Source organism: Bubalus kerabau, chromosome 1 (assembly GCF_029407905.1).
Source record: "Bubalus kerabau isolate K-KA32 ecotype Philippines breed swamp buffalo chromosome 1, PCC_UOA_SB_1v2, whole genome shotgun sequence".
NCBI lineage: Eukaryota > Metazoa > Chordata > Mammalia > Artiodactyla > Bovidae > Bubalus > Bubalus kerabau.
Genome location: NC_073624.1, coordinates 241268417 through 241283811, shown reverse-complemented (window position 1 = coordinate 241283811; position 15395 = coordinate 241268417). Strand labels below are relative to the sequence as shown.

At 48.9% G+C, this 15395-nt stretch overlaps 1 protein-coding gene across 1 annotated transcript in view; it reads left to right on the top strand.

Moving 5' to 3' along the window:
- CCNJL (cyclin J like) overlaps window positions 1–15395 on the top strand; it is a 63658-nt gene extending 48263 nt beyond the window's left edge. The window contains exons 4-6 of the mRNA XM_055561429.1: window positions 9903–10205; window positions 11713–11872; window positions 13313–15395. Coding sequence (XP_055417404.1) covers window positions 9903–10205; window positions 11713–11872; window positions 13313–13727 — 878 coding nt within the window. The 3' untranslated portion in view covers window positions 13728–15395. The remainder of the gene's footprint in view (window positions 1–9902; window positions 10206–11712; window positions 11873–13312) is intronic.

The following is a 15395-nucleotide window of genomic DNA, read 5'->3' as shown; positions in this document are numbered from 1 at the left end:
ATTCTTTACCTCTGAGCCACCAGGGAAGTTTAAGATCTTTTTTTTAACCTTAGTATGTTGATAGTGCTCCCACTGTTCAAATTTGGAACAGTGTAAAAAGAAAAATGTAGATGAAATGGTAGATGAAATGCAGATGAAATTCTTTTTTTTCAACCCCAGTATAACAGTTTTTTTAGGAAAGAATCATCCATGGATGCTAAACTATTGAGTTAAAGGTTGTTGGGAAACAGGGTGTTCACTTCATCTTGAGGTATCACCTGACAGATGACTTATTAATTTCACAGGAGAATGGTACCTTTAAAATAGAGCGATCTGGTTTCAGCTCCTCAACCAAGTGATCAAACGTAACATCACTATTGCTAGGACAAACTGACCTTGTATAATTCCTAAGGAGACCCAGTAGGAACAAAGCATCACCTCTATAGTCTTGTTGATCATGAGGAAACAATCAGGGAAGTCCAGGATATGGGACACCGTACCAGACAACTGGCCCAGATTCATCCAGAGTCGGTGTCATGAAAAACAAAGAGTGGGACCAAAGAGATGTAATAGACACCATGTGTAGCCTTGTTGGATCTGGATCCAAAAAACAAAGGTTATAAAGGCATTTTCAGGACCCTTGGGGAAAGCCAGATATGGATTGAATGTTAGAAAATGTTACTGCATTTATGTTGATGTTCTTAGAATTGTTAATGGCATTATAATATAGAAAAATGACCTCAGGGATGGACACTGAAGTAACGAGGGGTGGCATGTCATATCACAACTTAATTAAAATAGTCCAGCAAAACCAGTATTTATATACTACACACATACACACACACACAGCAATTCTCTGGCTCTGTGTCAGCAATTGGTGACTCTGGGGAGGGGTCATCTGGGTTCATTGTTCTGTTCTTTCATCTCTCCTGTGGATTTGAAAATTTTCCTAATAAAAAGTACATCAAATAAGTTGGAGGCAAATTGTGGCTCTTGCCTGACTTGGAAAGACTCAGACTTCTGTCCCCCACTCCTCCAGGGACCTGCCTGAAGACTCCTGGCATTTGTTGTCTATGCCTTTTGTCAATCAGGAGCAAGCATCTGGGTGGTGGTGCTTGGTGCTGGCAGGCTGGGGACAAAGGGCTGCCTGGCCCCCAGACCTGAGGAGAAGGATGCTGGGCATATGCAGTGTCAGGAAACTCATAAAATCTTTGCTGGCTGTGAAATGTGTTGTTCTAAGAGCATGGGCTGTGAGGTCGCTCCTAGGTGTGGACTTGAGTGCTTGCAGAACCTTTTCCTCTGAGTCTCTGGGGCTCTGAACAGAACCTACCTGGGGCATCCAGCGTGTGTCCAGCACAAAGCCCAGTGCCCAGCCCAGCATGGGGCTCCATCCATTTCTCTGTGCTGGGTACGTCTTAGAGGACTTTGCATACTGCACGGCCATGCTTTCTCCACGTGGGGCATATTCCTAGAGAGGAAATGAATAGCTTGTGGATTTCAGTGCTTTTAGGTCCAGAGTCAACTTGAGGATTCAGACCCAGCTCTGTCCTGCTCTGGCCTGCAGTGCAGTGAGTCCCCAGGAAGCTTCCCCTGTGTGGGGAGCAGAGGGAGCCGGAGAATCAGATTCCTTAGTAATCATTGGCCCTTCCATTTCAGGGTGATTCTTTGGGTCCTGGTAGCTGTGGGAAAGGCACAACTCTGAAAAGTTTGAAAGCAACAAGGGCTACTGCTGCTGCTGCTAAGTCGCTTCAGTCGTGTCCGACTCTGTGCGACCCCAGAGACGGCAGCCCACCAGGCTCCTCCATCCCTGGGATTCTCCAGGCAAGAACACTGGAGTGGGTTGCCATTTCCTTCTCCCATGCATGAAAGTGAAAAGTGAAAGTGAAGTCTCTCAGTCGTGTCCGACTCTAGCGACCCCATAAACTGCAGCCTACCAGGCTCCTCCGTCCATGGGATTTTCCAGGCAATAGTACTGGAGTGGGGTGCCATTGCCTTCTCCAGCAACAAGGGCAGGGAGGAACTAATCTGATTGAGTACATCTGCCTGTTGGGATATGTGCCCTCAGAGGTCAGTGCCACTCTGAGAAGGCCAGGGAAGGGTGGTCAAAGTAAACTGGGCCTTGGGACTTCCCTGGTGGTTCAGTGCTTAAGACTCTGTACTTTCAATGCAGGGGACACAGGTTCGATCCTTGGTAGGAGAACTAAGATCCCACATGCTGCAGGGTGAGGCCCAAAAAAAAAATGTTAATTGGGGTTCAGTCAACTCCAGGGTGAACAAATTGCTGGAAAGGCCCTGGGAGGTTCATTCTGCACCCTCCTCTTCACCCCTTCATCCCTCCACCCACTCCTCCACTCTGCACTGTGGCATCAATTATTCACTCATGTGTTCATTCTAGGAGCGGTTTTTGAGTGCCTACTATATTCCAGTGCTGAAGATATAGAGATGAATAAGATGCCCTTCCTTGCCTTAGGTAGCCCAGCATCAGAGACAATTAAAGTCAGTGTGGCAAAGGCTCTGATAGGAGCAAGATAAGGTGCTTTAGGAACCCAGTCTGCTGACTGAGGAGTTGGACAAGGCTTCACAGAGTACGACATTGAACTAATCTAAAGGGATGGGTTGGATGAGAGATTCTTCTACTTCCACAGAACTGCAGGAAGTACAGTGTGCCAGAACAGGGGTTCTCAAACTTGAGTGTGCCGAAGAACCACCTGGAGGGCTTGCTAGGATGCAGATTTCCAGGCCCCACCTTGAGTCTCATACAGTAGGTCTGGAGTGGGGCTGAAGGATTCACGTCTCTAACAGGTTCCTAGGTGATGTTGAGGCTTGTGGTTCTCAAATATGATATGCTGCTTCCCAGCTTCATTGAATAACCTCAGCCTCATCTATAGAAGGAGAAGGCAATGGCAACCCACTCCAGTAGTCTCGCCTGGAAAATCCCATGGACGGAGGAGCCTGGTAGGCTGCAGTCCATGGGGTCGCACAGAGTCAGACACGACTGAAGTGACTTAGCAGCAGCAGCAGCCTGTTGGGATAGATTGCTGACTGCCAACAGAGCCATGGAAGGGTCTCAGTGCCACTACCGGCATGATTGATATTTCTGCCAGAGCTGTGACCTTCACCTTCACCTTCTGTTCTGGGAAGAAAAGAGCTCTAGCTATTGAGTGCCTGCAAACAGCATTGACTCAAGTGAGCCCAAGGTTCAGGGAAACCTTAATAAGTTGGCAAAAAAAATATTTTTTCTTAAGTTGCCAAAAGAATATGTAAATCATTGGAGAAAAAAATTAGGGAGTACAGATAATCAGAGAGCATCAGAGAACAATTTAAACAGCCTGCAATTCAAGTAGGACTTCACTGGTGGCTCAGACAGTAAAGAATGTGCCTATAGTGCAGGAGACACAGGAGATGTGGGTTCCATCCCTGGGTGGGGTGGGGGGGGGGAGAATCTCCTGGAGGAGGGCACAGTAACCCACTTAAATATTCTTGCCTGGAGAATCCCATGGACAGAGGAGCCTGGCGGGCTACAGCCCTTAGGGTCACAAAGAGTTGGGTATGACTGAAGCAACAAGCACAGTTCAACTATCCAGAGAGAACCATTCATTCTCTCAACAAATAGGCATGGGACATCTACTGTGTGCCGGGGACTGTGCTGGGACCTCGGGCACAGCTGAGAACGTGTAGGATGTGGTTCCTATTCTTCTGGGGCTCACACTTGTTGATGGTTTGCTTGCTAAGTCGTGTCTGACTCTTTTGCAACCCCATGGATTGTAGCCTTCCAGGCTTCTCTGTCCATGGGATTCTCCAGGCAAGAATACTGGAGTGGGTTGCCGTTTCCTTCTCCAGGGGATCTTCCCAGCCCAGGGATCGAACCTACGTCACCTGCATGGACGGGTGGATTCTTTACCACTGAGCCACCAGGGAAGCTCTCATACTTGTTAGTGACCTATTAATGGCCAGGTGCTGGCCACTGACAGTAATATTTGAAATAAAAAAATCTTGAGTGTGAGAAGTGCCTTGATGACACCCAGTGGCCTCTGATCAAAGCTCTGGAGGACACGTGATAAGGTGGGTGAGGGCATGAGCACACCCCGCTGGAGGAGGGATCACGTTTCAGGTGTGGTTGGATCCGGTGTTTGGGGAGGGCATGGGGCCCCGAGGCTGCAGAACGTGGCAAAGCCTGATCCCCAGGCAGCACCCTCTCCCAGGATTTCATCATACAAAGGCCTCTTCCACCTGGGGAAGGGGCAGCACTGTCCTCACCTTTTCCTGCCCGAGATGCCCTGGTACAAGGGAAGGTGTGTGCTCTGGAGGCAGGGCCGTGCCTGGCAGGCTGGGAAGGAGATGAGTCTGGGTTGCACTGGTCATCATCATCTCCTTCCCTCCTCCGAGGTAAAGACCAGAAGTGCATGTCATCGTCTCTGCCCATCCGGTGGGCTGCCTGTTGCCTGGTTCCCTGAGAAGAAAGATGCAGGCCTCCCAGAGTCGGTGTTTCGTTTCTCAGTGACGTCTTCTGAGGCCTTGGTGAGGAATGTGTTGTCTCTGCTGCAGGGCCGTCTGCCTGAAGTGATTACTTCCTTCTCTCTCATCGGCTGAGAACTGGGTCACAGGGCGCTGGCAGTTGTGCACAGGTGTGTGGACGCTTTGTTGGCTGTTCCCGCTGTCGGAACAGATGTGTGCTCCAAGCTCAACTGGGTCGCCCATTGCCTTTTCTAACACCTGCTCCAGCAGCTGTCCTGCACACAGCAAGGTTGGACTTGGAGGCCAACGTGATGGGACCGAGGTCAGGCCTTGGGGTGCACCGTCTGATGTGGGTGTCAGGCAGCATGTGGGGACTGTGGTCAGGGAAGGCTTCTGAAGGGGCGTGGCTTTGAGGTGGAGGACAGGGTGAGGTTGGTGAAATGACAGGATGCTGGGAAAGGGTGCTTCGGGCAGAGGGGCTGCGCTAACCAAGGCTCGTCGGCAAGGAGGGCATGGTGCCTTCAGAAAACTTCAGTGGCCGAGGCCACAGTCGGGTGTGAGTGGTTTCCCTGAGCATTGGTGTGAAGGCTAGGAGTCCCCAACAATTTCTCCGGTAGAGCTGCCTCCAGCACAGGCTGCCTGTGGGGCTTCCCCATGGATGACTGCCCAGCGGCGTTACTATGGAAATCCTCCATTCCCTTGACCCTGAGCAGGATAACCCAAGGTTTGTGTTTTATTTTTGTTTGTATCTAGCTCCATTTGGATGTATTTCATGCAGTTTATTTCCAGGATCTTGCAGTATGTAATCATGATCTCAGTGAGGCAGCAGTGAGCAGTGGCGTGAGGTGAGAGGTAGCCTGGATGAAAACCAGGAATCCCAGCCACCAGACCAACCAGGGTTACAGGCTAGAAGCTATTTTTCCGTGGATCTTTGCCCCCAGTGAAAAATGCATTTATCGTGGAGACAAGAACTGTAAATGCAGGTACAGAGTTTATCATTAGAGACCACATAACAGGTGGGAGAGCACACAGAGAAGCAGTGTGTTAAGACAGAAGCAAGGCAGAGATGCACGCCCAGAGAGAAAGGTTGTGGATGTCCCCCCTTAGTGAGGAGGAGTGCAGTACAGAGGTGGTTAAGTCATTTGTACAGGTCACTTCTTACAGGTCTTTGTTTACCTTTGGCCAATTACCTGGTTTCTTTTTCCACATCTGACCTACCCTGGGACCCTCAACCAAGATAGATTTTGAAGTGAAGTCTTCTGTGAGGATCAAGACTCATTATGGTCCAGCATTATGCCCTGACTTTGGCCCCACAAGAAGCCTTTCTGTGCATGTGTAGTGTCTCTATCCAAAAAAGTGGGGAGCAGAAATTCCTTGATCCTTTACTCCAGCAGGGTTTTGCCCCTCATTGTCCTTGCCTTGACTGTTGCCATAACTATTACCTTAAGGTGTTTACGAGAGGCAAAGACTGGCTGCTTACCCTGTTTCTGTTGTTACTTCCATTTTGGAGGGCAAATAGGAGGCTGATTGTAAATGCCTTAACTGGAGCCCACCTATCTCTTATCTCAGGAAATGCAAGCAGGAGACTGGTTAGAAGTGTCCAGTCTGAAGCCTACTTCTTCCTGCCCCAAGAAATGCAAATAGGAAGCCAGTTATAAATGTCTAACCTGGAGCCTGTTTATCTCTGGACTCGGTTATTACTTCTTTTTTTTAACTTTTTAAAATTATTTAATTTTATTTATGACTGCACTGGGTCTTCATTGCTGCCTGAGAGCTTTCTCTAGTTGTGATGCGAGGGCTTCTCACTGTGGTGGCTTCTCTTGTTGCAAAGCGTGGGCTCTAGGGTGGTTAGGCTTCAGTATTGTGGTGTATGGGCTTAGTTGCCTCTGAGCATCTTAGTTTCTAGACCAGGGATCAAACCCATGTCCTCTGCACTGGCAGGCAGATTCTTAACCACTGGACCACCAGGGAAGTCCCTGTAGTTATCGTTTCTTGAGTACTTTCCGAGCTATGTGACAGGTCTGTCTGTGGGATTTCACATCTTTTTGTCACTGTGCACTGAGTGTATTCCAGTTATCTGTTCCTGCAAAACAACCCCAAAACTTAGTGGTTTAAAACAACAGCAGCGTGCACTGCATGGTGGTCTGTGTTGGTTTCACTTTGGCTCATTCATACAGTTGCCGGAGGATCCGCTGGCCTGGAAGGTCCAGAGTGGCCTCATTCACATGTATGAGAATCAGTGCTGGATGTTGCCTGGGCACGTCTGTTCTCATCCTTGTGGCTTCTTTGACTCCAGGAGGCTAAATGTGCTTCCTTACATGGAGGTCTGGGAATGACACTCCAGGTAGGGCCAAGTTGAATCTGTAAGGCCTCTCTTGACATTCCTGGTAGTCAAGTGGTTAAGAATCCACTTTGCAATGCAGGGGACGCGGGTTTGATCCCTGGTTGGAGAACTAAAATCACACATACTTTGGAGTAACTAAGACTGCAAGCAACAGCTAGAGTCCACGTGCTGCAATGAAAGGTCTGCCATGGTACAATGAAGACCTCGTGTGCCACAACTAAGACTCAGCACAGCCAAAATAAAATAATTTTTTAAAAAGTTGTAAGGCCTCTTAAAGCATTGTCTTGGAAGTTACATGACACCATGTTTTCCAGTTTCATTGAGATGCATTTGGCATAATGTATTAAGGTGTACAACATAATGGTTTGATGTACGCATATATTGTGAAATCACAGTTAATATTCATAATCTCACATAGAATTTTTTCCTTTTAAGATGAGAACTTTTAAGGTCTACTCTCTTAGCAACTTTCAAATATACAATATGGTTAACTGGCTATTATACCCTATGTTACATCCCCAGGACTAATTTATCTTATAACTAGAAGTTTGTACCTTCTGATCCCATCCCCCACCCCGCCTCTGGCAACCACCAATCTGTTATCTGTATCTGGGTTCAATTTTAAGATTCTACATGTAAGAAATACTGTAACACAGTGCCAGGAGCTCAGCCCTTAGCATAGTGGCCATTGCTATGCATCATTACTCTGCACACTGTTACCAGGCAGTGGGTCCTGCTCAGTCATTGGTTGGTGCTTCAGTGGGCCCCGCCCACAAGCAACAACAGTTAGTGAGGGGATTCAGACAACTGTAAAGTGGTGGTCGTGAGGTGCAGAGTGAGCTAAGAGGCGGATCGTGGCCTTCTCCCCGAGGCCCCCCAACTCTTCAGCCCTGGGCCAGCGGGTGAACTGGGGCCCCAGAGAACAGACTCGGGGGGACTGTGTCCTGCAGAGCACCAGAGCCCTTGCCAAGGCCACTCCCTAGCCTTGGCCCAGGCATTAAGGCAGCTGTGAACCTCTCCTCAATCCCTTTCTGCAACCTAACAGCAGTGGCCATCTGTCTGGCTCACAGTTTTAAGGACCTGCCCCTGCCGTACGGGCAGCTTGAGGAGTGTGAGGGCCAGTTGGGTCCTGAGTGCCTGGCTCCCTCAGCAATGACAGCTGGACAGGACATTGGGACATGGCCCTGAGGGAGCTGCCAGCTGAGCTCTGCCTCCTCTCAGCCAGAACCTGGACCTCAAAGGGTGAAGGTCCCAGAACCTGGGACCTGGCCCTTTCGTGTCGGAACAGGGAATAACATTCATTTGGTGGAGCTTTATAGGAACATCATTACCTGACCTCAAGAACAAAGGCTCTGACACAAGTAACCATGCCCCTCCCTCATCTTTTTACTTTTAAAATGGCTTTGCTGAAAGCTTTCAGTAACTTTGGGGTTCTTAAGGCATGAGTCACTCATCTCCTTTCATGTCCCTGTAATAAACCTTTCTCTGTTCCAGATTCCCGTGTTTTACTATTGTTTGGCCTTACGGTGTGTCGGGCACACAGACTTGGTGATCTTCGGTAACAATATCGTATAGTTAGTTGTCTGTCTCTCTCATTACTCACTTAATATAATGCCCTCAAGGTCCATCCATGTTGTCCCAAATGGCGGGATTTTCTTCTTTTCATGGCTGAATAATATCCCTTTAAGCTCCAGGAGATGGTGAAGGACAGGGAAGCCTGGCGTGCTGCAGTCCGTGGGGTCGCAAAGAGTCAGACATGACAACAACAAATATGTTATTGTTCAGTCGCTCAGTCGTGTCCGACTCTTTGCGACCCCATGGACTGCAGCACGTCAGGCTGCCCTGTCCTTCACTATCTCCCAGAGCTTGCTCAAACTCATGTCCATTGAGTTGATGATGCCATCCAACCATTCTCTGGTCCCCCCTCTTCTCCTCCTGCCTTCAGTCTTTCTCGGCATCAGGGTCTTTTCCAGTGAATCGGCTCTTCACATCAGGCAGCCAAATATTGGAGTTTCAGCTTCAGCATCAGTTCTTCCAGTGAATACTCAGGGTTGATTTCTCTTAGGATTGACTGGTTTGATCTCCTTGAAGTCCAAGGGACTCTCAAGTGTCTTCTCCAGCACGACAGTTTGAAAGCATCAATTCTTTGGCACTCAGCCTTCTTTATGATCAAATTCTCACATCCGTACATGACTGCTGGAAAAATCATAGCTTTGACTATACAGACCTTTGTGGGCAAAGTGATGTCTTTCCTTTTCAATATGCTGTCTAGGTTTATCATAGCTTTCCTTCCAGGGAGCAAGTATCTTTTAAATTCATGGCTGCAGTCACCATCCATAGTAATTTTGGAGCCCAAGAAAATAAAGTCTGTCACTGTTTCCACTTTTCCCCCTTGTATTTGCCATGAAATGATGGGACCCATTGTGTATAAATATTTTCTTTATTCATTATCTGTCAGTGGACACTTAGGCTTTCTTGGCTCTTGTGAATCATGCTGCAGTGAACATGGGGTTTAGATACCTCTTCAAGATAAAATGCCCCTTTGGCTTTCATCCCTTTTCTGTCTTCTACTACTTATAGATCTTCCCTAGGCTCACCTCCCAAGAAAACTGTTTTAAGGGAAGCCAAACTCAGAAACCTTGACAGAGTTAAAGCTCAGTATTGAAGATACTGGGGAGCCACTGAAGGGCTCTTCCATATCTGCAAGGACAGGCCAGATTTACAAGGTCACTGTGACTATGGCCCCCGACCAGTCCTGATGTTGAATTAGTGCAGACTAGACAGGAGGGCCCAGGCCCTTGCTGCTATTGCTAACTGCTGTTGAACATCTTCTGTGATCCATGCGCTGGTCTGTACATTTGGTGTGTGTTATCTCATTGAATCTAACAAAAGCTTTAGGAGGTATAAGTTCCATTTTACACAGGAGAGAACTGAGGCACAGAGAGGGTGAGACGTGTCCATGATCACACAGCTGGAAGTGATGGTGTGGGAATTCGAGCTCAAATGTGACAGATCTGTAATATGTGCCTTTGGGCTTGCCCTTCTCCTTGCCAGTACCATCTGGGTACCATAAAGAGGGCCTCTACAGCAAGTGCTGTCTCACGTAATCTCTGCTTCTCCTTAGGTAAGTTTGAGGATCGGGAAGACCACGTCCCCAAGCTGGAGCAGATAAACAGCACCAGGATCCTGAGCAGCCAAAACTTCTCCCTCACCAGGAAGGAGCTGCTGAGTACAGAGCTGCTGCTGCTGGAGGCCTTTGGCTGGAACCTCTGCCTGCCTACGCCCGCCCACTTCCTCGACTACTACCTCTTAGCCTCCGTCAGCCAGAAGGACCGCCACTGCCACAGCTGGCCCACTGCCTGCCCCCGCAAGACCAAAGAGTGCCTCAAGGAGTATGCCCACTATTTCCTAGAAGTCACCCTGCAAGGTGGGGCCAATGTCAAGGCCTGTCCACCCTTCCCCACCCACATGGGGGCCAGGGTCAGGGGCCAGTGCACCCACATCACCAGATCACCCCACTTGGCAGGGATAGGCAGAGAAAGATTTGCAGGGGTAAGCAGAGACGGAGTGAGTTAGCAATAATGTGTAAAGGAGGAGTAGCTTGTATGTAGGCAGCCTGTAGTCTATTTAGTGATCACCTACCTGGTAGTTTTTAACTCACTTGGAACAATGCAAATGATCTAAGTAGCCCAGAGTCACAGGTAGGTCATTCTGAAAGAGTATTGTACATGTAGGATGGGAGAGAGGTTTTGTTTCCATCTGCTTTAGCAATACACTTTTACCGTTTGGAGACTTTTGCTTAAAGTGTCTTAAGATCTGGGTATTAAGATCTAGGTATTAGGTACAACACTAGGTCAGAAATACTGTTGATTTAACTACCTGATAACCCACTCCAAGCCAAAAGGGTTATGAGTAACAATATCAACAATTGTGATATTAAGCAGTAAGTGAACACTTACTGTACACCAGGCAGTGCTCTGCATGTCTTGTTTCATTTGAACCTCACAGCAACTTCACATGAAGATCATTTATGCTACTCTCATTTTACAAATCAGTTTCCTTAATTGATACTCAAGATGCGAAGTAACTTATCTTAAAGTTATTGCTAGGATTTGAAGCTGGGAAGTCTGACTCTTGACTGTGCTTATAACCGTACCACCCTGCCTAATTCATACTTTAAGAGGCAAATGTTGAAATCATTGAAAGTCATGAACAGTTTAAGACAGCAAAGTAATGTGCAGATAACCAGCTATTCTTCCTGAGAATTGCGGGAATTTGAGCAGTTTGCCTTTGCACATATTAGTACCAGCTTTGCCAGGTTGCCAGATATCTTAGTAGGACATTAAGAGTTCTCATATTATTTCAGTGTTTACTTGTACCAAAACATCACACTGTACATCATAAATATATAGTATTTGTCAGTTGTTTGTCAATAAATCTGGGGTGGGGTGAGGGGAAGATTACCCAGTAAATTTATGAATATCAAATTCTTACAGACATTCATTTGTTGGTTCGTTCTTCAGCAGATTTTCAGTGAGTTCCTGCTGTGGGCCAGGCTTCGTTACTAAATAGCCTTTAGTCAGCACCCCAAACAGAAGTCTTAGAAATGGTTTGTGTTCACCACTGTCTTTCAAAGGAAGGACAGATGTTTAGTGTTTCTCCTTGTGGCATCAGCAAGTCCCTTGCAGCCCCTGGAAGCCAGGGATGTATTTTGACAATCGCTGCTCTAGGCTGACATCAGAAATCCCAGACCGAGAGCTGAGGTGTTTTAAGAATGAAAATTCATGCTATTTTAATTTTTCATGTAGACCCTCTGCATTGCGTGTATGGTGAACAACCTTGGACCTAATCACTTGTCTCCTGGTTCCCAGGGAGCACAAGGCAGAGCTCCAAGGCTAGGCTTCTGATGGTGACTCTCTGTGATTCTTTTTCAGATCACATTTTCTATAAATTCCAGCCTTCCGTGGTGGCTGCAGCCTGCGTTGGGGCCTCTAGGATTTGCCTTCAGCTTTCTCCCTATTGGACCAGAGACCTGCAGAGGATCTCAAACTACTCCCTGGAACATCTCAGCACGTGCATCGAAATCCTGCTGGTGTAAGCTCCTCTCCTGATCCTTTCGTGTTTCTGAAATAGCCAAGTTCCACTTGCTCATAAGGCCCACCTCAGGTGATTTCCCGCAGTTTGAGGCTTATGGTGTCCTGGTGGCTCACAGAAAGTGAACCACCATGACTCCTGATAGAATTCAGATTCGGGGAGTTGGTCCTTCCTGTTTTGGGTAGCTTTGGGTTTGCAATTGTCAGGTCAAGAGTGCAGGAGAAGAGGGGCTCACTGCACATCTTTCTGAGTGTCTGGGCTCTTTGACCCAGTGTATCAGTCAGTCTTCTGGGTGATCACATGGAGAGACCCTCATTATGAGCTGCTTTTCTCAGACATGGTCACAAAGTGAACTCTTAGCCTGCTCAGCCCAGAGTGGCTTCACTTAAGAGACCATAGCCTAGGAATCTTGTGGAGGAAATGTTCAGTGTTTCAGAGAGGATGCGTAAAGACACAGCACCCTAAAACTGATATTGGAGGCCAAAGAGTAGTGACTGCAGGGAGGAGGACAGAGAGGACAGAAAGCTCTCACCTGGCTGCACTTGGTCTCTCTTGCATCCAATGGCTGGCAGCATCTCCTGCGTGCTGGTCCCACTCACTTCGGGACCACGCCTCTGAAGAGCCATCTCTCACCCTCCTGGTACAGCTGCCTTTGTCTCAATCCTCTGAAATCAGTCATGCTCCCTAGCCCTGATTTTAAAATCTCTGCCTTTTGAAAGCTGGAGAATATGGTCTGACCTGAATGAGGACAAGTGTCCCAGATACTTAGCCACCAGCCCTGCCTCTTCCCCAAGGCTCTGGGGTAGCCCTCTGCTCAGACCTGCTACAGCTTCACTTGTTTCTTTCTTACCAAAGCCTCTAATTGTTTTCCCAAAACAAATATATTATGGGAAGCCTTTTTTTTTTTTTTGGAGATGGAAAAAAACCTGTTCTATCCTGCTTTTCAGATGAAGACACTTAGGCCCCTCCGGGCAACCTGTTTGAAATCTGCTAAGTGTCATAACTCCATCTCAGCCGAGGATGGAGCTGACCAAAAGCGTCTTGAAGGCAGAAGGGGTGCTCACCTAAGCACCAGGGGGCAGTTCCTATGCCCTGTGTGGGGATGCAGTGATGAGCAAAAGCAGACAGGCCCTCCCTCTCGAAGCTTAAACTCCACACTAGGGGCCATGTAGTGACCTGAAAGTTATCGTCTGCAGTGTTGACCGCCCAGTGTGGGCAGTACAAAGGGTCTACATGAATAGCTAGGTTAGTCTTGAGGGTTGCCGGGCTTTTGTGGGAGGCAGATCCAAACTGAGATCTGGAGCTTGGGTTTAGTCGGAGATCAGCTGAAGCAGTGAGCACAAGCCAGAGCAGCACATGGGTCGCATCCCACTCAGCAAGGCAGGTGACTGGCACTGCGGCCTCTGGCCTCCCAAGTCTCACCCAGTCCTTTCCTTTCAGAGCTTATGACAACGTCCTCAAGGATGCCGTTGCTGTCAAGAGCCAGGCCTTGGCAATGGTGCCCGGCTCACCCACCCAGGTGCTGTTCCAGCCACCCGCCTACCCAGGCCTCAGCCAGCCGTCAGCGACGGCGCTGGCCCAATTCCAGAGCCCCGTGCAGGACCTGTGCTTGGCCTATCGGGACTCGCTGCAAGCCCACCGCTCGGGGACCCTGATCTCAGGGGGCACCAGCTCATCCCTCCACCCCCTGTACCCCACCCTCCAGCCCCTGGACGTGTGTCCTGTGCCGCTGCCCGCGTCCTTCAGCATGCAGATGGCGATCGCAGCCGAGCCCAGGCACTGCCTCGCCACCACCTATGGGAGCAGTTACTTCAGTGGGGGTCATGCATTCCCCGCAGGCTGTTTTGATAGATAGGGCACCTTTAGCCACACAGGGAGGCCTTGGAGACCCGGGCAGAGGAAGAGGATGCTGACCAGGGGAGCCTAGCCCAGCGAGACACCTGGGAGGGGCCATCCCCACAGAGAGCCTCAGGGTCCTTGAACAGAGCGGGCCTGTGGTCTTTTTAAATAAAATTGACCCGGAGCACAACAGGCAATGACATACCTCACCCGAGAGCATTCCTCTGGAAAAATGTCTTCACTTGTGTCTAGGGTGCAGGAGGGTGGCTCAGTGGCCACCCTCTGGAGAGGGGCCCAGCGGGTCGAGGAAGACTTGGGAAGAGGCCAGGAGGCTGGAGACTGGATGCAGACCTGCAGTCCACGAGCACCTCCATGTTTTAGCATCGAAGACACCTTTACTCTTTGCTAATGGCAGCTACACCATTGGAAAGGGCGTGGCCTGACGTGCTCTCAGGGACCCCAGTAGGTGGCATCTGGCTCCATCCACAGGGGCCTGGGTGTGCGTCTGCCTCCTGAGACACAGTGAGCAGCTGTCTTGATTTATTGTGGAGCCTAAAACCTTCTTCAGCCTTTTAGATGTTTCACGTGTTGCTGCTTCCCGAAGTGACCTAGCTTTCTGTTCAGTAAGATGTCTTGTTTACATGCTATATCAGGGATTTTGTGATACTTGAAAATTCCTTAGGAGAAAAACATTGGTGGATTGCTACACTGCCTGTCCCATGCGTGGGCTGTAGGTTTTAACCCAGCTTGGGATGGACCCCTGGTTAACCACAGAGCTCCCTTTTGCAAAAGTGTATGGTTGGGGAGAACCACTTTCCAAGCTCTCGGTTCCAGAAGATGCCACATCTTGGATGCTCTGTTCATCTGTAGAAGTTCGATAACCACCCAGAGAAAAAAGACTGTTGAGAAGTAGACAAAGATTTAACACCAGCAACCCCCACCTCCCTCCCTCCACCGCATGCTTCTAGTGCATGAGGTTAAACCCAGCCTTGGCCTTGCATTTGGCTCAGAGCAAAGGATCATTAATGTGGAATGCACGCCTGACGCCAGCTGGATTTGGGGGCATGTGGGGTCTGTGACACCACTGAGAGCCAGCGATGGGTTGGATCAAAAGCCAGTATTTGGGTCTCTGCAGTGAGAGGGCTCTCAGGAAGACTCTTGGAACCATGTGCAATATGTTTTTATTCTGACTCACGGCTTGTGCTCAGTGTATTTTATTTTTTGGTTGGTTTGGGGTCAGTGGTCACATTGTTCATCCCCCGGGACCGGGAGGTGCAAAGAACCATGGAAGCGTATTTTGGTTTGTTTGTTAAAGAAGAACCCATTTTAGTTTTCTTGACTTGGTTGCCAGTCTAGGAGACTGGCAGAGAGACTGCGGGAAGTCAGATCCGAAGGTGGTTTTCGGAGCTGATGGGAGCCTCAGCACGGAAGCTGAGTGAAAGAAGAGCCTGGACGCCGGCACGGAGGGGTCACGTTGTCACACTAGCATAGGAAAGTGCACGTTCGTTTGTTTCCTCTTTTTCCTTGCCAGCCTCCTTCTGTTTATGTGCAACTGGTTTGGATTCCAAGTTATTGTGTCTGTCTTTTCTGGGTCTGGCCGTTTGTGAGGGTCTTCCCCCAAATAGAGCCTCCCAGCCAGCCCAGCCCAGAGAAAGAGTGGTCCTGCAATAAATACATCACCTGT